The sequence below is a fragment of the Heterocephalus glaber genome, unplaced genomic scaffold (genome assembly GCF_053883595.1).
Source record: "Heterocephalus glaber isolate CG9 unplaced genomic scaffold, H.glaber_assembly_v1.0 deba00001744, whole genome shotgun sequence".
Classification (NCBI taxonomy): Eukaryota; Metazoa; Chordata; class Mammalia; order Rodentia; family Bathyergidae; genus Heterocephalus; species Heterocephalus glaber.
Window position 1 is genome coordinate 2,105,095 of NW_028258450.1, and position 22,828 is coordinate 2,127,922.

Genomic DNA, 22,828 nt, shown 5'->3' on the forward strand with positions numbered 1-22,828 from the left:
CCTCCAGCCAGGCAGAGTAGTGGGAGACAGGCCTGGGGCGTGTGCAGTCCTGCCACCTCTGGCTGTGTGGCTGGGCAGATGGCTGCTTCCCCTTGTAAAGGGAGACGTAATGATGCCCATCTCCCGGGTCACAGAGCTGGAAATGAAGTCGGGCGTGGAAAGGGCTTAAGTTCCTGAAGGGGAGCCACCCCCACCCTCAGTCATCTCCCTCTGCTGGCGGACTGCCACTGCCGGCACTGCTTTTCATGCTGGCTACTTAGACATGTGTCCCTTATTGCCCAAGACTCTGCAGATGTCCTTTTCAGAAGGAAAGAGGTAGCTGTGGATCAGAACATGGCTCTTGCTCCAAGCCCTTACCCCTCCAAATCCATCTCCAATGCAGGCTTGCTTTTTGTGCTTTTTACTTTTTTTATTTTTGGAGAGGGACTTGTTATGTATGTAGTCCAGGCTGGCATTGAACTCACAATCCTCCTGCCTCAGCCTCCTGAGTGGTGAGATTACAGGCATGTGTCACCACATCTGGCTGTAGTCCTGCTTCCCGGCTCTGTGTGTAAGTATGCGCATATGCACACACACACACACACACACACACACACACACACCCTCCCCCTCCCCCTCCCCCTCCTTAGGCAGCCACTTGAACTTTATCCCCTGCATAAATCAGGATTCAGAACACGACTTCAGCAAACACACCTGAGGCCTGCCCTTCACAAGCACATGTACCCACAGGCCCCTGCACACATGTGTGCACACCGGGCATTCTGTCGTTTGGTTGCTCAGCACAACTACTGGATGCCTGTCCTCACCCCAGGGGTGCCACAGCTGCTTCCAGGGTCAGAGGAAACAGGATAGGGATCTCCACAGGGACCTCAGAGGCAGTGCCACACCCCTACGATAGGGCCAGGTGGCTGGGCACGGGGTCAGTCTCTTTGGGCAGAACAGAATGTGAATTGGGAGCCAGGATTCTGCCCCTCAGCCTGGCCCCAGAACCCACACCCTCAGCCCCTGCGAGACCCCGTGTGAGGTGGGGGAACATAGGGTGCTACACGGCGAAGCCCACCTGGGGCCCAGGTGTGCTGGGGAGGCAGTGACGGTTCCAGCCCCCGTCAGTTCGGGCCACAGCTGTGCCCTTCACTGCACAGCCTGCCCTTGGCACCTGGCCCTAGAGTGCCCAAGCCCCTGAGCCTTTGCCCTCCTTGCCGCTCCTGCCCTGCCCCGCCCTTCCCCTAGGGCCTGGCCTGCTCCCGTCCTGCCACTCTGTTGCTCTTGGCTGGTTCTGTGGGTCGGGAGGTCATCCCACAGTGTGCTTAAAGGGACACAGATCTGTCCCAGCTATTTGCCTGTCTGGGAAGTGCGGTCCTGCCATGTCCGCCAACTCCGGGACTGCCTGGAAACCATGTCTGACAGATCAGTACCTGCTTCCCCCACCCCCAAAATGGTGATTGAATCCAGGGCTTTAGAGCTGAACTACATCCCTGGCCCTTTTTATTTTTTATTTCAAAACAAGTCCTTGCTGAGTTCCCAAGTTATCCAGGCTGGGTTCAAACTTACGATCCTCCTGCCTCAGCCTCCCAGAATTATAGGCATGTGGCACCACACCTGGCGCCCTGCCTTCTCGAGCAGGATGTTGGGTGTCACATGGCCTCTTCCACACAGGTCATAGGGGTCATCAGTCAGTGACAAGCCATTGTCTGGTGGGCCAGAGCCTGCCCCAAATCCCCCTGTCACACTGGGGCTGTGCGGTCCTCTCCCTGCTGAGGTGCTGAGTATGAAATGCTGTGCCAGGCACCTCACCCTCCCGTACTCAGAGCCCTGAGTTTCCGCCTGGGAGTAGATCACTGTGACTCTTCCCATGCTGCCACCTCCCAACCTGATGGGGTGCTGGAGGGCCACAAGTGTGCAGGCAGGAAGAGCTGGGTGCCGTGCAGATGCCACTGCCTCTTTCCTTGCCTTGCCTGCACACTGTCTCTGCCACTCCTCTCGGTGATTAGTTTTCAGTTTAATAATTCAGTTGCAGGCTGGGGATTTAGCTCAGTGGTTTCACCACCTGCTGCGCAAGCGCAAGGACCCGACTTCGATCCTCGGTACCAAAAAAAAAAATAATAATTCAGTTGCATTCCTGGACCATGGCACATGTAAAATCCTGTCTGTGAATACTGATAACATAGATGTCCCCACAAGGCCCGGCCGTGGGACATGTTGATGGCATCACACGCAAGCCCAGGCTGCAGTGGGCCAGCTCCGAGCCCTGCTTGTTCCTATACTGCATCTCAGCCCCAGAGGAAATAGACAAGATACAGTTGTCACCTTAGTGGCTCAGTTTCCCTCCTGTAACTGGGTGGGCAGACAGGATCTCCTTGGGCTCAGGCTCTGGCCGTGACTTGAGCAAGGCCCACAGGTGCCCAGCTAAGGGTGGGCAGATAGATGGTGGTATGGGCAGTGCTGAGGTGGCCCAGGGAAAAACCCACAGCTCGACACTGGGGCTTGGGCTGGAAAAGTGGACTTAGCAAGACTTGGAAGTGACCGACTCCAGCTCTGTGACTGCCCTTTGCCAGTCTCTGGCACCACCTACTCCGAGAAATGGGTTGTCAGGAACCCCAGGGATTGTTGTTTGCATTTGGGTGGGGAAACTGAGGCCTGGTGAAGGGAAGAGGATGGCGGGTGGGTGGTGGGCCCCAGAGCTGCAGCGCCTCTGTTGGCAGTGCTGGGGATTGAACCTGCCACATGCTGAGTGCTGCTCTGCCACTGAGCTACACCCAAGCCAGCAGCAGTTTCGATACCTACTATTAGTCCAGCCCTGTGCTGGGCAGTGCCAGGGACACGATGGTGACCCAGGACGGTTGAGGTCCCCCTCCTGACTGAGTCCCAACACCCATCTCCAGACAGTGACAGCCCGGTGGCAGAGGACTGCAGGAGCCCAATGGAGAGCTGAGCGGGGCAGGCGGGGAGGGCTTCTTGGAGGAGGGGCTGTCAGCCAAGCACCCAAAGGAGCAGTTGCAGAGGTTGCTGTGCGTCTGATTCTGTGCAGACTTCGGGAGCTGAGAACCGCAGCCAGTGATGGTAACGGCAGGCCACGTCAGCCACGTTGGCCGGGCCTGACTTCATCCCCTCCCGGCCCCTGAGGCCCTTCATTGTGTCTACTGGGGCCCCTTCTCAGAATGCTGATCTTTGAAGCCAAAAAATAAAATAGGGTTATGAAGAATGCCAGTTAAAATGCAGTGAGCTAAACACCTTTTAAACTTGGAATCTAGTGTTTGTGCCCCTCTGTGGGGACACATGAAGTCATAGGCTATTGTGGCAGTGACAATGACTGCTGTTTTTAAAGTGGTGAGAGGCTGTTTTCCCCCACAAGTTTGTGACCCAGGTTGGTTAAGACCATGACACGCATGGGTGTGGCTGGACCCCCAGTCTGGCAAGGGCTGCCTTCCCAGGCAGGGGCAGCGTCTGTCCCCTCCAGAACCCTGGGCCACAAGCACGTGGGCCCTTGTCAGAGCGTCTCCCTTCAGTGTCAGGGGAAGGAAGCCAGGGCCCTGCCGACCTCCCCAGCCCCCATGCTGGCATCTTTAACCTCTACACAGCAGCTAAGCGCCCATCCCGACCCTGGTGCAGTAGTGAGAGTTCTAGGCCAGATGTTGGCCTCTGGCCTAGTCCAGCAGCCTGGCCGCAGGGGACCAATGTGTCTTTCTTGGACCTGGTTTCCTCCATGAAAGTGGAGCAGTAGTGCTTGCCCGGCCTAGGGGGTGGCTAGCGGAGATGGCAGGATGGCAGCGGGGTGGGGGTGGCCGAGGGCGACCTCTGTGCCATCCACTGTGCCACCCCAAAAGTCTGGCACCCAGGCCCGACCCTCTCCCTGCCCTGCCCATAGCCTTTTCTTTCTTCTTTCCTGGTCACCTGGGGTGAATCTAAACTCCAGTATCCAAAAACTGAAAGGAGTGAATGGATAAACAAAATGTGGTATCTTGTGCCATTACTCTTCAGCAGTATAAAGAGATTGGAACTCAGAATTACTGTGCTCAACTTGAGAAGCTGGCCATGAAATGTCCCAAAAGTCCACCCTGACCTGTCTCTCGGGGACAGGGGCTGTGCAGCCCTTGGGTTTGGGTTTCCTCCTTTTGTGCCTTCTGCCAGGCTCTGCCCATCTCCCTGGGGCCTCGCCATGCTTCTGCACCCCAGAGCAGGCCTGTCCCCACGTACCTTGGGGAACGTTTAGCTGCAGAGGTTGTTTCAGGAGCAGGGAGTTGGAGAGGCTCATGCCATTGCACAGTGGAAGCGGAGTTCAGGTCTGACTCCGCTTTGGACCAGCTGTGTGTCCTTGGGCCAGTTTCTCCTCTCTCTGAGCTCAGTTGGCTCATGGTGCCAAAGTGCCAAAGACCTGCTGGAAGCCTGGCCCTGTGTTGGGAAGCGCTGGGGATGTGGAAGCTGGATGTCCAGGCACACACCTGTGATCCAAGCGCTTGGAAGGCTGAGGCAAGAGGTTGAAAGGTTGAGGCCAGCCCGGGCTGTGTAGGGAGATCCTGTCTCAGCAACAACAACAACAGTGTTGGGGACACGGTAGTGACAGAGACAGCCCCAGCCTAGCCCTGCTTGGGGCGCCGTGTGGTAGAGCGGGAGCTAGTAAGCAAAGGCCCCTATGTGTTAGCTGTGTGGTGACTGTGATTGTGGGGGGTGCTGAGGTGGTTTCGGGGCACCCAGGGTAACTTCTGGGGGCCCTGCAGTGGCCCCAGGGGGCTCGAAGGGAGGACTGGACTGGTCAGTGTGTTGCTGAGTGAGGCGTGGGGGTCCTGGGGTGGCCGTGGAGTGACCGGCCTGCTCCTCTGCCTGTAGCCCAGAACGTGACGGTGGAGGAGGTGATCAGCGCCTACCGGCAGGCCTGCCAGAAGCTCAACTGCAGGCAGATCCCTAAGCTGCTCCGGCAGCTGCAGGTACAGTGGGCCAGGGGTGCCCGGGGAAGTCAGGCTCCTTATAGGAACTAGAGCCAGGGGGAGAGTCCCCTGTCTGTCAGTCCCTAGAGAAATTCTGTTCCCCAGGGAAGAGGCAGGTTTACGATCCTCATAAGTCTGAACTATAAATTGTATCCTTCAAAACTTGTGAATTATGAAAGTAATAATATAGCCCTTGATTCTTAGAAAATTAAAATAGCGACATAAAGGGCAAAACCATCATTCCTTGCCCGGGTCCCCGCAGGTTCGGCATCTGTGTTTATATAAATGGGGTCTCCCGAGGGCACCTTCCCTCTCATGAGGGCTTCCAAGGTCCCTGCCATGCGCTGTCAGTCTGCACCTGGGTCAGGGGAGGTTCCTGGGGGCCCCAGGGGGCACCACACTGCCACGCCCAGGAACAGGGGCTGCTGGTGTGGTGGCTGCAGGTGAGGCGGACTCAGCCCAGGCTAAGTGCTGCTGGCAAGGCTGGCCCTGGCCCCTCATCCCTGGGGTGACATGTGACACACAGAGAACAGGGCCTGGGTGTGTGTCTGAGCCGGTCGTCCCTCCCTTCACTGTCCACTCACTGTGTGCCTGGCCCAAGGCCACCTCTCCGTGAGATCCCTGGGCTGACTCTGTCACTCTTCCTGCCTACTCCCCCACTTCTCTGCCTGGGGCAGGGCAGAGTCCTCTGTGGACCCTGTGGCTCCCCAAGTCCCGATGCACTGGGTCCCAGCTGGGGGAGTGGGGGGCTGGACACACCTGGGGCTGCAGGTGGCCCAGGTTCTTCAGGTCTTCCTGCCTCGTCCACCACCCACCCTGACTCTGCTTCCACAGGAGTTCACAGACCTTGAGCACCGCATTGACTGCCTGGACCTGAAAGGTGGGTGTCGGTGACACCTGGGCGCCCCTGGGTGGTGAGCAGGGCTGGAGCCTGGGTGGCAGGTTAGAGGGCTGTGGGGGGCAGGGCCTTCCATCCTCCTGGGCCAGAGCCCCCCACAAGCAGGCACAGACCTACACGAACACCACCTCCTCCCAGGGGAGAAGCTGGACTACAAGACCTGCGAGGCGCTGGAAGAGGTCTTCAAGAGGCTGCAGTTCAAGGTCGTGGACCTGGAGCAGACAAACCTGGACGAAGATGTGAGCACTCCTGCTGCCACCCAGACCCATGGCCCCCCAGCTTCTGGGCCCCTCTGAGGTTTGGGTGGGCAGGGGACCCTGCAGGAAGAAGGGACCCAGACAAAGGCTGGAGGTGGGGCAAGTGCAGGGCCTTTAAAGGACAAGAGGGAGCTATGCATGGTGGCTTCTGCCTGTAATCCCGGCACTCGGGAAACGGAGGCAGGAGGATCGTTGCAAGGGTTTACATAGTTCAAAGCCAGTCTGAACTACATAGTGAGCCCCTGTCTCAACAAAACAAAAGACGAGAGAGAGACATGGATGTGGCCAGAATGGGTGGGTGTGTTTGGGGGCCCACAGGGGAGGCAAGGTGATGTGGGCACAGGGAGGCTCGTGGCTACCAGGGGCCTTATGTGAAGCCCACCATGGGAATCAGAGTGAAAAACATTTGGGAAGCTCCCAGTTAGGGGCAGGTATCGTCACCTCCCCAGACTGAGAAGTCTCAGGAACACAGGGTACATGGGAATGTGGGAAAGATCCTGAAGCCTCCAGGAGAGGTGCTGGCAAACTGAGGCAGGGCCTGTGCTGGTCACATGGCACTTCAGTCGGGACTCAGTGACAGAAGCAGACTGGCTTTGTCAGAAAAGGGGCTCTTGTAGGAGAGTTGCAGGCCATACCTGTTTTAGGCAAAGCTGGATCCAGGAGCAGGCTGCCACTGCTTGGCCCTCCTGCCTGTGCTGGGCGCTCACTGTCTGTCCTCCCCTTTGAGATTGCCTTCCTGAAACCCCACGTGCTTCCCTGGGGCCACCCCAACCTGAGGCTGCGCCCCACATCTTCCCTCAGGGTGCCTCAGCCCTGTTCGACATGATCGAGTACTATGAGTCGGCCACCCACCTCAACATCTCCTTCAACAAGCACATTGGCACCCGGGGCTGGCAGGCCGCCGCCCACATGATGCGGAAGGTGGGCATGACCGTCATCTCCCAGGGTGCCCAGCCTTGGTTCTGTCCCCCTTCCCTCCTCCCTGGTGTCTTCCCTGAGAGGTGGCTGTGGGCCAGGCTCAGGTAGGGATGGGAACGGAGCCATAGGGGATCCAGCTGTGGCCTGGCCTCTCCCAGCATGGTGATGCTCACAGCAGAGCCTGGCTAGGGAGGGTGCCAGGCTGACCCACCCCGGCCTGCCCCACAGACCAGCTGCCTGCAGTACCTGGACGCCCGCAACACGCCACTGCTGGACCACTCGGCACCCTTCGTGGCCCGTGCCCTGCGCATCCGCAGCAGCCTGGCCGTGCTGCACTTGGAGAACGCCAGCCTGTCGGGGCGGCCGCTCATGCTGCTGGGTGAGCCCAGGCCTGGAGGTGCAAGCTGCTGTGTGTGGGGTATCTGGGAGGTGGCCTGCACTCACTCCCACCCCTGTTGCTCCTGCAGCCACAGCCCTGAAGATGAACATGAACCTGCGGGAGCTATACCTGGCCGACAACAAGCTCAATGGCCTGCAGGACTCAGCCCAGCTGGGCAACCTGCTCAAGTTCAACTGCTCCCTGCAGATCCTGGACCTGCGCAACAACCATGTGCTGGACTCTGGTGCGTGAGACTGGCATCACCTGCCCTAGGCTTGTGGGGCTGGGGACACGTGGCCAAGACCATTCTGGCACTGCCCTCCTGGGGCTCACGGCCCATGGGGAAAACAGGGCTGCCCTAGACAGTGGCTCTCAGAGCAGGCAGGGCTGGGCTGAGGAGTCCAAAGGGGGCCTGGCCCAGGGTGGGGTCCCGCAGGAGAGGACTTCTCAGCTGACACCTGGGGGGCCAGTGATATTGAACGAATAGTTAAGGTGATTGACATCTAAAAAGTACTTGAAGGATAGGGCCGGGGATTTAGCTCAGTGGTTTCACTGCCTGCTGCGAAAGCCCAAGGACCCGAATTCGATCCCCAGTACCCAAAAAAAAAAAAAAAAAGTACCCGAAGGAGAGGATATTGTTAGGGTGCGGGGTCAGCTGGAGGCTGTGGGGATGGTGCTGGGAGGGACTTCTGGGGAGTGACCTGAGCAGAGTCAGCCCTTCTTAAAGCCTGGAAAAGGCAGCAGGAACATCAAGTGCAAAGGCCCTGGGGTGGGAATGAACTTAGGAGTTTGCTGTCTGTGGGGGGAAGCTTCAGTGAGCCAAGGGATGAGGGAGGAGAGAGGAAGGGAGAGGAGCTCACATCTCCCATGCAGGAGGAGGCTAGGACAGCCGCTCCACCTTTGGGCAGAGTCCCCTGGCCTTTAGTGGAGAAAGGGAGGAGGAATCAAAGTGGCACTGTGAGGCCATTGTCCCCTTCAGTGTGGCAGGCCTGGACCCCACAACTGGGCACCCCCTTGTGCCCCAGCAGGTCTGGCTCAGGCCTTGGAGTGGGTCTGAGGCAGAGGCAGGAGCCAGGAGTTGAGTTCCCAGTGTGTGCAGTGTGTACAGAGCTGGCTCCTGAGGCCAGGCAGCCAGGCGTCTCCTCTGACACCTGCTGGGGAGTAGCTGAGGGCAGAGCTGGGGCAGAGCACTGTGAGGACGCACCCTGCAGCCTGCTGGCCACAGACTGACTGACCGAAGGCCTCCCCTAGGTCTGGCCTACATCTGCGAGGGCCTCAAGGAGCAGAGGAAGGGGCTGGTGACCCTGGTGCTGTGGAACAACCAGCTCACACACACGGGCATGGCCTTCCTGGGCCTGACACTGGTGAGTCGGTCCGCCCTGCTCTAGGGGTGTGAAACTCTTGGGCCTGCTGTTTTCACTCAGCCTCTGCACCCTGGCTTCTTCAATTCCTTTTTTATCTAATGTGATAGAATATTGTTGTGCTAAAAGAATTACTAATTTTTTTGGTTTTTTTGGTATTGGGGATCGAACTCAGGACCTTGCGCTGTGAGGCAGGCAGGGTGCCACTGAGCTAAATCCCCGGCCCAAGAGTTACTATTTTTGAAAGCCTTTAGTAAATTTTTATTTTTGTAACAAAATATGGATTTATTTGGCTTTTTTGAGTTAGGGTCTCATTATATAAATGGCCTTGAGCTCACTATGTAGCCCAGGCTGGCCATATAATTGGGATCCTCCTTCCTCAGCCTCCCTAGTGCTGGGATTATAGCAAGTGTCACACTTGACTTGATGTAAAGCAAGCCCATCAGGTGCAAGGACTCTAGGGTGAACCCCAGGGGACCCAACACCTGAGGCCAGAGCTGCCCCATTCAGAGGCTGTGCTGAGACCCATAGACCAGCCTCAGCAGGGACACTTGGAGATTTGGGAGTGGACAGGGATAGGACGAGCTTTTGGGGAGATGCTGTGGGGCCAGCGAAAGGGCCTCACTGTATAGTTGAGGCTGGCCTTGAACTCTTGGGAATCCTTCTGCCTCAGCCTCCCAAGTGCTAGGATTACAGGCGTGCACCAACATGCCAGGTTTGTGCCAGTGCTTAGATGCTGCCCCTCTGTGGGGGGAAGAGGACTGGGTTTGGTTCTTCTGGCTTCCTTCCTGATTTGTCCTCCTGGGCCTGGGGTCCTCTGGGGTCTCCTCCTTACCCTGCAGCCGCACACACAGAGCCTGGAGACGCTGAACCTGGGCCACAACCCCATCGGGAACGAGGGCGTGCGGAACCTCAAGAACGGGCTCATTGGCAACCGCAGCGTGCTGCGCCTGGGCCTGGCCTCCACCAAGCTCACCTGCGAGGGTAGGGCACGGCCCGGGCTTGGCTGGGGGGCGGCCAGCTGTGTGGCGTGGGGCTCCTGGCCAGCCCCTGCGGTCCCCCTCCCAGGCGCGGTGGCGGTGGCGGAGTTCATCGCCGAGAGCCCCCGCCTCCTGAGACTGGACCTGCGGGAGAACGAGATCAAGACGGGCGGGCTTATGGCACTGTCCTTGGCCCTCAAGGTGAACCACTCCCTGCTGCGCCTGGACCTTGACCGAGAGCCCAAGAAGGAGGCGGTGAGCGAGTGGGCACCCCCTTCGGCTTGAGGGCTGGGGGCCTGGCAGGTGGGGTGGCCGCAGGTCGGGCTGGACCACTGGGCCCTAGCCAGGTACTGCCGCACACAGGTGAAGAGCTTCATTGAGACTCAGAAGGCGCTGCTGGCCGAGATCCAGAACGGCTGCAAGCGCAACTTCGTGCTGGCGAGGGAGCGGGAGGAGAAGGAGCAGCAGCTGCAGCTGTCAGCCTCCATGCCCGAGATCACGGTCACCGGGCCGCAGCCCCTCGGGGAGTCCGGGGATGTGCCCGCTACCTCGGTGCAGAACGGGGCCCCCAGTTCAGGGCCCAGCCCAGATTCAGACTCAGACTCAGTCTCGGACGGGGAGGAGGAGGAAGAGAAGGACGAGCAGAGGAAAGAGGCGGGCAGTGGGCAGAGCCCCTGGCCCCCTGCCCTGCCCTGGTGGCCCCCACGGACTCTCTGGGCCCTGGGGACAGGAGCCCCCCAGGCAGCCCCTCCTCCCCCACCGAGCAGCGGATTTCTGTGTCCAGCCCGGGCCGGGGTCACAAGGTGTTTGTGGTGACCCGGGTGGAGAGTCCACCCGAGAGGGCAGAGCCCCCCAGCCTTGCCTCCCCTCCCTCCCCAGCCCTGTCCCCCAGCCCTGTCTTCCCGCCAGCCAAGCCCATTGGCACCCAGGATCCAGGGTCATCTGAGCCGGAGACACTTCAGTCAGGGCCACCATTGCCCAATGGCCTGAAGCCTGAGTTTGCCCTCGCGCTTCCCCCAGAGCCACCCCCGGGGCCTGAGGCCAAGGGAGGCAGCTGCGGCCTGGAGCACGGTGAGAGGCTGGGCAGGGTGGCCGGGCCACCTGCTGTGAGCCCCACACGCTGGGCCGGTTCCCTGGAAACCACCCCAGGAAGGGGCAGGGGCAGGGGCAGATGGGCTCTGGTCCTCGGTTCCCACTCTGCGTCACCTAGGTCCTGGGGTAGGGCGTGGGAGGTGCGTGGCCTCGGGTCCCTCTGCTCCCCACCTGACCGAGGCTGCCCCGCAGAGCTGCGCTGCCCGCAGGATGAGAAGGCGCTGGAGGAGCTGCTTCTGGAGGCCAGTCAGGAGGCCACACAGGAGACACTGTGACACTGTAGGTGGCCGGGCCTCGGGGGTGGGGATGGCAGGAAGCCCCTGCCCTGACACTCCCCCCACTCTCTGCCCCCACCCCCCCGGCCCCCACCCAGTTCCTTTTTTCTGGTCAGTCTTGGATGAGCTGAGGCCAGAGCCATGAGAAGCTGAGGCCAGAGCCATGAGAATCTGCTCGCCCTCACCCCAGCCCTCCTGAGGCCCAGGATGCCAAGGCCAGGAGCACCCCAGGACCCTGCCCCAGGAACACTGCGGCCTCGAGGCAGTGGCGCATCTATTTATGTGTCTGCCACTGGAGGACTTGGGCTGGGGTGGACGGGGGAGGAGGGGGAGGCGGCCTCAGGGCCGCTCTGGTCCTGGAGAGCCTACTCAGCCCAGCCTGCTGTGTCAAGGGCAGGAGTCCAAGGTGGCCGGTGGCCCCCTTGACCCCACCGGGGACCAAGCAGGAGGCATGGGTGGTGGAAGTTCCCAGGATGCCCCAGGTGGGGTGTGGGCCGGGCGGGTGGGGCTGGGTGCAAAGGGGCAGAGCTTTCTTTCTCTTAAGTGCAATAAATCTATCAGGGAGCTGGGGCAGCAGCGGGCGTCTGGGGACCCCGCTGCTCAGGCCATTGCGGCTGTGCCCTGGAAGGCACTACAACCTCGGGCGGGCGGGCGGGGGTGACTGTCGGTGCGGCCCTGTTCACACCTTTTCTAATAAAGGGGCTGGGTTCACCACTTGGCCCTCTCTGCTTTGTCTGGCCCTGGGAACCCCGTGGGGTGAGGTGGGTGGGCCCAGCAGCACCTGCCTTCAGAGCACCCGCAGGTCAGTGCCAGGGGGCCCCAAAGAGGCAAAACTGGGCAGAGGTGGGGGTTGGGGCCTCCATGCCGCCCTGCTTCCAGCTCCTCTGTGAGACCAGGAGCTGTCTTAGCAGCCTGCTGGGAGTTTAACTGGTGCCTGTGACTAACCCTGTGCCTCCAGGCCTGGCAGGCGTGGCTGCTCTACCCCTGTGGTGTATATGAGGGGCTGGGGTCCTCTTCCTAGCCTCAGCCCTGTCCTTCCTTGCACTATATGTAGCTTGGGGTAACCAACCAGTCCTTCCCAATAGTTACAGATTGGATTGTGTCCCCCACCAAAAAATGCTCAAGTCCTAACCCTCATGCCAAGTAAGGGCATGACCTTACTAAATAGTCTTTACTAAGTCACTTCAGGACTCAGGAGCTCAGGATGGTGGGCCCTAAACCAAACTACTGGTGTGCTTATAAAAGGGGACTTGTGGCTGGGGGTGCAGCTCATCGGTAGAGCACTTCCCTAGCATGCACAAGCTCTGGGTTCCATCCCCAACACCAGGTTTGGTGGGGAGGTGATTATAGCCAGGTGAGGAGGCTGAGGCAGGAGGATTGCTTGAGCCCAGGAGTTTAAGACCTCCTTATGCAATGTCAAGAGATTCTGTCATTCACATACATACATTCAAAGGGAAGAATTTGGATACCAGTAGCCATCAGGAGAAGGCAGGCGGACAGCATTGGAGTGATGCAATTACAAGCCACAATAGCCCCAGGGTCACCAGCTACACACCAGAAGCCAGGAAGGGGTCTCAGTCGTGAGGGACACTTGGAGCCACCACACCTGGGAGCCAGTAAATGCCCGCTGCTGTGAGCCTTGCCTCCAGGAAACCTTGTCATCACAGCCCCAGTGTCTCCTTCCCTTTACCTTCGGCCACCCACACCTCACCCAGTTTGCGGTCTTGGCAGTTACTTGGCCGCACACTGTACCCCCACCGCCCCGACAGGCAGCCTTTACCGTCACAGGTGTGGGGTGCATAGTGGCAGGCGTCATGTGACTTGGACCCAGCTTCCCCAAGTGCTTGTTTGCTGACGCCTTCTAGGGTGACAAACATCCCTGTCCCCTTTGGGGGACAGAAGAGGGAAGAAGCCAAACCCACAGCACGCAGGCAGTATAGACGAAAGAACTTAAAACAGACATGCAGCACTACGACACAACACGAGCCACTTAACAGACTACACAGATGAGCCGCTCACACATGTACCCTACACCTGGCATGCGCAGCCCTCATGCTGTCCTCGCTGCTGTGGGAAAGGGGCGGTCACTTGCAGCACCTGTTTGTTGGTGACAGCCCCTTGGCTTCACCTTTGTAAGATCCCCACAAAAGCTCTGCACCCAGTGGGGGAACATGGGTCCAGGTGGCAGGGCCATTCCAGCCACAGGAGCCCTTGATCCTGTTTTGGTTTTGTTTACAAAGTTCCCTGAACTCTGGCTTTGGCAGATCCTTGGCCAGAGCCTTATGATAAAATGGGCAACAGACTGGCCACCACTGGGGACCACCTAACACCGGCTACAGCCCCCGGGCATCTGGCAGCCTGGGTCCTGCTCCCTCTGGGCCTGCTTACTGCAGCCTGGACTTGGCCATGAGAAAGGAGCCCACCTCACACTGGCCTGAGTAAGGCAAAAGGGGATGGCCACGCGGCATGTCCACAGCTACACCAACTGACGTCGTCACAAGTGCCATGTCCTTGGGGCTTTGTCCCTGGGCAGCCTCTCCCCTGTTGGAGCCCTTTCCCCAGCAGCTTGGCCACTCAAGGCTGAGATGGCGCCTGTCCCTAAAAGTCAGTGGGGCCCTGACCTGGGTCACCCACACACCAACCACTGTCATCTGAGCAGGGCAGGGATGGACGGCACATGTGGCCAGTGCCCCCATCCAGGGCCCTGGCTGGCCTGAGGGAGGGGCCTGCAGAGCCCTTTGGTCTCCTGGGGATTGGCCTATAAGTCACGCCCTTGGCTTCTGGTCCCTGCTGCTGCTTAACACACACTGGGTCCAGAACCCCATGGGCCTGTGTGTGGGGCTGAATATTTGCTGGATGAGGGCTCAGGAACTGCCTGAGCAAGGCCTGTCCCCCTGCTGGAAGCGGCAGGAGTGAGCAAGCTGGTAGCGCCCAGCCCAGCCGTAACTTGGGCCCTGTTGCCTGCTCGCTCTATGTTCCCCGAGTGTCCCCACCGCTCGTGCTCATGAAGGGTCCAACCAGAGACTCCGGTGTCAGTGACCAGACTGCTGTGACCCAGAGGCCACTCCTGGACAGCTCCTCCTCTTGGGAAGGACAGGGCCAGCACCCAGCTGCCTGAGAGTGGTGCAGTGCCCTGGCGATGCCACGGAGGGCAGGCTAGGGCACGGGTGGGGCCGGCTTCCCTGGGGCCGGGTGCTCGCCACCTGAGTCAGCCCGGTACACCCGCCCTCCCACCGCCCCACGGCCTTCCTGCCACCTGGATGCCAGCCTTGGCTGCTAGCACCCAGCTCGGAGGCCTAGCTCCCTGTGGAGGAAGTGGGCAGGGCAGGGCAGGCCTGGTCCCCAGTCTTCACTGGGCCAGGGAGCCAGGATGGAAACACCCACTGGAAGGCTTTGCACATCATTTATTTTTTTGTTTCTTGGTGCTGGGGATCGAACTTGGGACCTAGTGCTTGCGAGGCAGGTGCTAGAACCACTGAGCTAAGTCCCCAGCCCTGCACATCATTCATTGCACTCGTGCCCTGAGTTCCTCACTGTACCGCTGGCAGGCACTGGCACTTGGCGCCAGTGCCCTGGAGGCTGTGGCCCCTACACTCTCGTGGGGACAGTGAAGGGAGGGCTTGCTGTCTCCTGCTGCCCTGGGTTCATCTATTTGGGGCCCACCTGGTTGGGCCCCCCTGGCGTGAGGGGGCTCAGGCTTTCGGCCTCGGCTTGCCCCCGTGGGCCTTGTCCAGGGGGTGGTGGGTTTCACTGGTGTGCCCTGCCCCAGTGCCTCTCGGGGATGCCCCTGCAGTGTTGGTGGCTCCGTGGGCAGCAGAAGGCACATCTCGGGCAGGGGACGTGGGCTGGCTGGGCGGCTTGAGCGCACTGACTGCCCGGATGAGGCCCATGCGGCGCCGGATGGAGTGGTCCAGGTTAACCGTGCAGCGCAGCAAGCGCTGCGCCTCGGCCACGGTGAAGGGGAAGTCGGAGCCCAGGAAGCGTTCAAAGAGCTCGGGGTCACCGTCCAGGTCCAGCACGTTCCGCAGTGCCTTGGTCATGCTGTGCAGCTCACGGCTGTTATCGCAGAACACGTCCCAGAGGCGCACTCGGGCCTCGGGCGCGCCCCCCGCCTGCTGCCGGTCCTCCAGGCACTGCAGCACCCAGCTGAGGCGGCAGGGCCACTGGTTGGCGAGCACGACCCACGCCACGGCCTGGCGCGGCGTGGGGCCCACGAAGTTGGTCTGCTGCTGCTGCTGTAGCAGGCGCACGGTGATTGGCACCGTGTTGACTATGCGCCGCATGGACACCACGTTGTCAGGCACGTACTCGTACAGGCAGTCGTGCTCGTCGTGCAGGCAGAAGAGCGCCTCTCGGATGCGGCGCGCAGCCTCCGCGTCGATGCGGCCCTGAGCGCGCTCCGTCTCCCCCTGCGTCTCCACGGCCAGCAGCTGCGCGCCCTCGCCGGCCTGGCCCTCGGCCGGCTGCAGCTTGCGCGCGATCTCGAGGAAGAGCAGGTCGTCGCGGCTCTGCACGGCGTCGTGCAGGAACCGCAGCTTGGTGCGGCGGCCCATGATGGGCACGGAGAAGGGCAGCGTGACGGTGCGGTTGAGGAAGAGGTAGCCGTTGTCGGCCGTGCCCTTCATGTTGCCGGCGCTCTCGAGGCACGCGGCCAGGATGCTGGGATCCACGACCAGGATGAAGATGAAGGGCGCGTGGCTGTCGGACAGTAGCGTGTTGATGGCATTGAGCACGCCCACCACGCGCTCCGGGTAGCACGTGTCCAACCCCGTGACCTCGAGCACCACTCGCAGCCGGCGCCGCTGGTAGATCTCCAGGAAGCACAGGAAGTCGGTGAGCAGCTCCACCTCCTTCTTCACTTCGCACATGAAGCCCAGCTGGCTGCCGAACTTCTCGCGCGACACCAGCCGCTCGATCTTCTTGCGCTGGCTCACGAACAGGTGCTTGCCCACCGAGTACACGGCCATGAGCAGCCCCGAGCCCGACAGTGTGGTGGCCGCGCCGCCAAACACCTTCAGCAGGCTGCCGCCGGCGCCCCCGTGGCCGAGGCCGCCAAGGGACAGGTAGAGCAGACCCACGCCCAGCGCCAGCGCCGCCAGCAGCGCCAGCAGCGCCAGGCACACGCGGACCCGGCAGTGCCACTCGGTCTGGCAGAAGCCCGGCGTCGTGGCCGGCTTGTTGCCCAGCACTGAGTACACGCTGAAGGGCAGCGCGCCGTAGTGGTGGCGGATGCCCTCGCACAGCGTGGTCACCAGCCCGGCCCACAGCTTGTCCGTGCCCGCGTACTGCCAGGCGCTGAAGCGGATGAAGAGGAACTGCACGTTCTTGCGCCGCAGGTGCACCTCGGTGATGATGGGCTGCAGGAACACCAGGTACCACAGCAGCTGCGGAAAGCCCCAGCCGCGCACTGGCCGTGGCCGCCACTGTACGCTCTGGAGCTCCTCCACCTCGCGCTGCGTCGCCTCTTGCTGCATCAGCACTGCAGGGAGAGAGCAGCGCGGGAGGCCATGTGAGTGGCCGAAGGGTGGGGGCATGGCCGGAAGTGGGCGTGGTCAGAAAGGGATGCCTGGAAGTGGACTCTCCTGGAGAGAATCGGGACTTGGAACACAGACCTGGGGGGTGTAATGGGCCGCAGGTGAGCTTCGGACAGCCCTACTGAGCAGGGAGCAAATGCAGAAAGCGGAGGAGTAGAGGCCAAACTAGAAGCCCTGTGAGGGCCAGACTGGGAGTCAAGGCAGAAGCAGCTCCCTAGAGGGAGAGAGGATGGGAGGAGGCAAGGGGAACAAGAGCCAGGACAGGGCCAGGGGTGGGCCCTCCCGGCGGGGGCCTGGGGGCCTGAGAAGGTTCTAAGAAGGGGGCCCAAGGGAGCCTAAGGAATGAGTGAATGAGAGACGCCGGGTCACAGCCCTGGTCTCATTTTCCTAGTTCACTGCTCCTGGGGCACAGACCTCGCGTGCTGCCTCCCCCAGGAGCCCTCCTTGATCTCAGGCTTGGTCAGGGGCCCTCAGCCCTTCCCACTCTGGCTCTGAGGACAAGCCTTCCTTCCCTGCTGGACAGTGCCCTGTTTATCTGGGTCACTTGTGTCCCTTGGGCGGGCCGCCCCGTGCCCCCCGCCCCGGGCATTGAGGAGGTGCTGGGGAATGTCTGAAGAACCACAAGCCAGGGGCAGGAACTCCACAGCACCCTTTTACCATGTCCTGTTCTTCTGCCCCCCCCCCCCCGCCCCGACTGCACAGGGGCAGAGCAGGGGCCCACTGAGGAGATGCCCTCCAATAGCTAGCTCAGGCACACAGGAGTCACCAGCCCCTCTGGCCACTACTCATGTCCCTGCATGGGTGCTGGCCTTGTTGGCAGTGACTGTGTCTGCAGGGTGTCCTGGGAGCACCAGGCAGGAGCCCGAAGCACCAGTGAGGAACTGGGCTTCCTCCCCAGGGTGCTGGGGATCATGGAAGTCTGCTGAGCAGGGGAGGACCAGTCTCAATTTTAGGAGTCCTTGGAGTGGATTTGATGGTGAAGGAGGGGACAGGGAGGGGTGAGACTTGGACATGGCCAGCAAGCCAGGGAGGAGGGCGGGCAGGGACAGGGCAGAGGCCGTGTGATGGGAGGACCTGGTCGCTGCTTCGTTATTGGTGCCTGGTTGGGGTAGGCTGGCCTCAGTGGAGCACAGACGTGGGGCACTCTGGAGTTGAGCAGGGCAGAAACTCTGTTTCTTATCCCCCACCCACCCCCAGCCCCCACAGATCCTCACTGGTGATCTTGTCCAGCATCATGTGCAGTCGGCAGCCGAAGGGGGCATAGAAACCCACGGTCACAGGAACGGGCACATGGCAAAGAGTCTTGGCCAGGCAGCTGCAGTAGACATCATCCTCTGTCAGGATATCTGGGGTTGGGGTGGGGAAACTGAGTCAGTGAGGCTGGCCAGGCACCACCCTCCCTCTTCCCAGTGCCCTCTGAGCCCCGCCTTCAGCCCCTCCCTGCATCAGCATCCTCCCAGAGGTGACTCAGGTCAAAGCCAGTGAGGGAGGTCTCCGTGGCCACCAGAGTCTCCACCTCCAGGGCCACCTGTACCCGTTCAGAGGCTCTGATCTGGGACCCTCCAGGGCCTGTGATAATCTGTCTGGCCCGGCCCAGATCACCAGGCCCAGCCACCAGCCTGTGGCTCCTTTGAGAGAAAAGCTTGTGGGTCTTTCTTGGGACACAAGGGCCTATACTGGTGACACTGCTTTCCGTCCTCAAAAGTTCCCTATTTGGACTGGCTCCCACCCACTCTGCATACCCGGTACTGGGGTGGTTGTGCCCCAGGACCACAAGCTCCTCTCCACTTCCTGTCCCTGACCTCTCTCCCCAACCAGGACCTCATCCCCGAAAGTCACTAATTCCACCCTCGCCCAGGTTGGAGTCCATTGGGAGTCCAGCCCTGGCTCAGCCCCTTCCTCAGCGGGACCCAGGAAGGGACACCTCTAAGAGGCTCAGTCTTTTCCTCCGAAGACACCAGGTGGCATGGATGCCAAAGTGCCTGGCCAGGCCCTTGGTCACGGCCAATGCCATTGCCATTGAGGGCACAGACTGCCGGCCCTGTTGGGCTCCACAAACAAGCACTGGTGTCCACTATGCAGAGGGCTCCCTGCGCCCTGTGCCTAACTTCCCAGACCTGGAATTTGGGTACCAAAGTGTAGTATTCAGTCATGGTAGCCAGGCCAGCCTCTCGGTATGTGGTGGCATAACACGCCTACTTTGGGAGAAGCATGGGGGACCACAGGACTCAGGCCCAAGCTGGCGGCAGAGCTCAGTACAAAGAGGCAGACTCAATACAAGGTCAGCCAAGGTGATGGTGGCCAGGCAGGACCAAGACACGGCACTACCTGATCGATGGGTGACATCACCTCACGCAACCTCTATTTTCCTGTGTGTGAAATGGGCATCCTGGCCCCAAGTCTCTGGTGACAAGGATGTGCCCAACCCAGAACTCGAAATAGCTGCGTGTCCCTGTGTCTCCTGTCACCGCCCTGGTCAGGCCACCAGCACCTCGCACCCTCCCTGCTGTGGTCCACACTCCAGTGGCTCCTGACACAGCTCCCATCCTCCAAAGCCTCCTGGTGGCCCTGGAACAAGCTGGCGAGGGCTTTTGCCTCACTGGCCCTGATGAACAGCGTATGTTCAGATGTCACCATCGAGAGGCCCCATGGCCCTATTTCACCCCCAAGCCCTACACCCTCTCCCTCTCCCTGCTTTATTTCACCCAGTGACACACTCTTAAACTTTCCTTGTTCATCTTGTTTCCTGCTGCTGTCCCTCATCCCACAGAACATGACAGATCTGTCCTCTGTCCCCTGCTGCATCCTGCACAGGGCCTGGCAGACACCATGGCGGTCAGGACCTCGTCACCAGCCACCTGGCACGTGACAGTGGTGCCCTCCTCACTGGACACCCTCTCCCTGCCCCAGCCCCTCCCTACCTCTTATGGCGGCTCCACACAGGGCCTGTCTCCCCCACACCAGGCTGCCCCGTGTCCTCACCAACCCCTGCCCAGCCAGGGCAGGGGGGACTGGGAAGAGAAAGCAGAGCCAGGGCCCCAGGAGGTAGAGAGGAACAGGAAGGAGGACCTTGCTGCCCAGCACAGGCCTGGCCTGCAAGCCATGGACCCCGACAGGGGACAGGGGAGGCAGAGGCAGCACCTAGGACCCAGGGGCGGGAACCAGAGTGAGGGATGCCAGGGCAGGCCAGAGGTGCTAGCCAGGGAGTGAGAAGCCCAGGCAGAAGGCAGGCAGGAGCCGGGCAGAGCCCCTGAGAAGGCCTGGCTGAGCACCGGAGCCGTAGGAGGTGAAGGAGCCACAGGCTGCCCGGGCCAGCAGGGGCCGGGCAGTGGTGGGCTTGCTGGGCTCCAGGAGGGTGCCGGCTGGGGAGCGCAGGGCTGGGCCGCTGCTGGCCATGGCAGGTGCCGTGGTGGGTGCGGGGGGTGGCTGGGGGGCGCTGGCTGGTCCTGTGGGGGCAGTGACAGTTTCGGGGGGCCCCTTCTGGGCCCTGTGGACCAGGCTGAGCCGATGCCTCACGGGGCTGGGAGGTGGGGGCTGGGGCTGCCGCTGCTTCTGCTGCTGTAGGACAGGGGCCTTGGGGCCCTGGTGCCAGCCACTGCCACACCCCCGGTGGCTGTAGTGGGGCTGCTGCCAGTGTGCCTGGGGGGGTGGCTGACAGGGCCCATGGGCTCGAGGGGCCGCTGGGTCCTGGCGCCAGTGGTGACAGCATCCTGGAAGGAAGGAAGTGGGGGTAACTGGGCCTGGGTCCCTGACCCTGGCCACAAACCAGGAGAGTCCAGCTGGAGGCTGCGCTGGAGCATTTGTGGGAGCGTCAGTGGCCCTGAAAAGTCAGGGGGACACAGGGCGGGTCTCCACAGGTGGGAAGAGGGCAGGGGAGCTGGGCCTGGGCCTCAGCCAGGCTTGTGCCACCCTGAATTGCTGCTACCCTGAGTGTCTGGGTCCGTGGCTGGTCCCCACTGGGAGGCTGTGGGAGGGGTACTGAGAACAATCCACAGGAAGTGACCTGGCTGGTCCAGAGCAGCCAGGGTGACATCGGGACAGCTAGGAGCAGGGAGGGAGGGTGGCCTCGTCCCCTCCTCAGCCTAGCTGGTAGGAAGGTGCTCATCAGGGAGGCCCAACCAGCCCTAGTGGGAGATAACTGGGCCTGCCTCATTCAGGCACTTGATGGGGGCTCCCCCAGGTGGAGAGCCATCCCCCCAAAGGGGCCGGATGGCTGACCCATCCCCAGAGCAGTCTTCTGCCTTTGATCCCAGGTCTTGTGCCCACCTCCTGGACCTCACCACACCAAAGCTCTACAGTCAGGGCTACCGGTTGGCCATGGGGACAAACTGTAGTCCCAGCACTTGGGAGGCTGAGGCAGGAGAATCACTTGAGCTCAAGAGTTTGAGGCCAGCCTGGGCAACAGAGCTGGATTCCATCTCAAACACAAAACAAAAGAAACAAGATGGTTCAAGATGGCTGTGGTGGCACATGGCTTATCTCAGCCCTCTGAAGCAGGGAGGTCAAAGTTTCAAGCCCAGCCTGGGCAGTTTAGTGATGTAATGACACCCTGTCTTAAAGTGAAAAAGAAAAAGGGCGGGGGCTGTAGCTCAATGTGAAGGGCGTGGGTTCAGTCCTCAGCACTAATCAATCAACCAACAAAGAGCAAAAATGAGATGACCCCCAAACAACAAAAGCCTCTCCAGAGGGTGCTGGCGACATCCACTCAGTGCCGCTCACCTTCTGTCCCGCCATGACCCCCCACGCCCTCACCTTTCTTGTGCCCTAACTCTGGATCCAGGCAGCAGTGTTCAGTGGGGGCCCGGGCACTCCTGACCAAGTGGGCGCTGTAGTGCTTCTGCATGGTGGGCCACAGCCTCGGGGGCCTGCTCCTGGGCCAGGGACACAGCGAGCGCAGCGGCCAGTGAACAAGTGGCTGAGAGCTGAGGTTGGGGCCCCTGTCCTGCCCCAGGATGGCCCTGAGTGGCTGTGGATGGGTCCCGGGTCATAGGGTGTGGGCCCAAGTGGGAGAGGGAGGCACGACCACAGGAGGATGGAATGGCTGGGCGGGGGCAAGCCTGGGCTTGGATGGCGACCCGGAACCTGGGAGGTGCGGGGGCAGCCCAGGAACTTTAGGGGAATAAGGTCGGGCTGAGGGGGGCTGATGCGGTTGAGTTGGGAAGCAGCCAGGACAGGGATCATGAATTTCTTGGAGCCAGGCACAGGGGAAGGGCAGGATGAGGGGGCGGAGGGAGGGGAAATTGGGGAGCAGTGAAACTGTGGTGGTCACTTGGGGAGCGGCTCCCTGCGCTCAGCGCGGTGGGGTGTGTGGGTTCCGGGGGACACAGGCCTGAAGGATGCTTCCGCGGGCGGCGCCGGTGAAGCCTCGGGGGTGGAAGGGCCAGGTGGTGAGGGTTGGAGGCCACATGTGGGGCCCCACCTGCCGCCCCCAGCCCAGGGTCCCTGTACTTACCTGGCAGTGGCCTTGCGGCCCCAGCTCCCTGCCCGTGGCCCTGAGCTGCCAGGCCAGCCTCTCGACAGGGCCGTCTGTCCGTCCGTGCAGGCCCAACTGGTGCCCCAGTCGCCTGCCCGACCGGTTTGCCCACCTGTCCCCGCCCCTTCCAGCAGCCGCCTGCCCTGCTGCTCTCTAGGACTTGGCACCCCTGGTACCATACCTTACCCCAGGAGAGGGATGGGGATGGTGCCCACTGTGCTCCTGCCCCATGGCCACCGGGTCTGCCCACAGCCCTGGGGAGTCCTGCCGGGGACTGTGGGCAGGGACCGCGAGGACATATTTCCACTTCAGTTGCCAGTTCCTCCCCAGCCCAGCTGTGTGACTTTGGGCCAGTGACTTCACCGCTCTGAGCCTTGGCTTCCTCATTGCTGAGTGGGCCCGGCTGGCACCTTCCTCTCGAGGTTATCAGGAGGCATCACTGGGCCCATGTCCCGGCCCTTAGCAATGGCAGCTGCTGACAGGTGCTGGCCGGCTGACCCACTTACAGGACACTGCTTCAGATGCTTTGCAAATACTCAGGGGCAGCTTTTATGTGGAGTGGCTCCCACAATCCCCTGCTTTCTTACCACACCCGAGGGGCTTCGGTGATGCCCTCTTTACAGATAAGGAAACTGAGGGCCAGAGCTGGGTGGCCACTTGTACCGTACCACTCAGGCAGAGTAGGGACTCGAGAACAGGTGGCACCTGTGTCCCCAGACTTGGCTGGCTCCCTGCCTGC

General features: G+C 61.1%; 2 protein-coding genes across 3 annotated transcripts in view; one reads left to right on the forward strand and one right to left on the reverse strand.

Annotated features, from left to right (window-relative positions):
• Ppp1r37 (protein phosphatase 1 regulatory subunit 37) overlaps positions 1-11,252 on the forward strand; it is a 34,828-nt gene extending 23,576 nt beyond the window's left edge. The window contains 13 exon segments of the mRNA XM_021250856.2: positions 4,825-4,922; positions 5,757-5,802; positions 5,959-6,059; positions 6,879-6,998; positions 7,224-7,374; positions 7,463-7,618; positions 8,626-8,738; positions 9,578-9,719; positions 9,804-9,970; positions 10,079-10,385; positions 10,388-10,786; positions 11,000-11,086; positions 11,181-11,252. Coding sequence (XP_021106515.2) covers positions 4,825-4,922; positions 5,757-5,802; positions 5,959-6,059; positions 6,879-6,998; positions 7,224-7,374; positions 7,463-7,618; positions 8,626-8,738; positions 9,578-9,719; positions 9,804-9,970; positions 10,079-10,385; positions 10,388-10,786; positions 11,000-11,082 — 1,883 coding nt within the window. The 3' untranslated portion in view covers positions 11,083-11,086; positions 11,181-11,252.
• A 3,217-nt stretch (positions 11,253-14,469) lies between these two features.
• Positions 14,470-22,276, reverse strand: Nkpd1 (NTPase KAP family P-loop domain containing 1). 2 transcript variants are annotated; one of them, XM_087200500.1, is made up of 5 exons: positions 22,069-22,276; positions 21,369-21,487; positions 19,889-20,326; positions 17,831-17,962; positions 14,470-16,561 (listed from the first exon to the last, which is right to left on the reverse strand). In XM_087200500.1, the coding sequence occupies exons 1-5, from the start codon at positions 22,266-22,268 to the stop codon at positions 14,775-14,777; spliced, it is 2,676 nt and encodes an 891-aa protein (XP_087056626.1). In that variant the 5' UTR covers positions 22,269-22,276; the 3' UTR covers positions 14,470-14,774. The 2 variants fall into 2 exon arrangements, with proteins under 2 accessions (XP_087056626.1, XP_087056627.1); XM_087200501.1 differs by lacking the exon at positions 19,889-20,326.
• Positions 22,277-22,828: the final 552 nt, after the last annotated feature.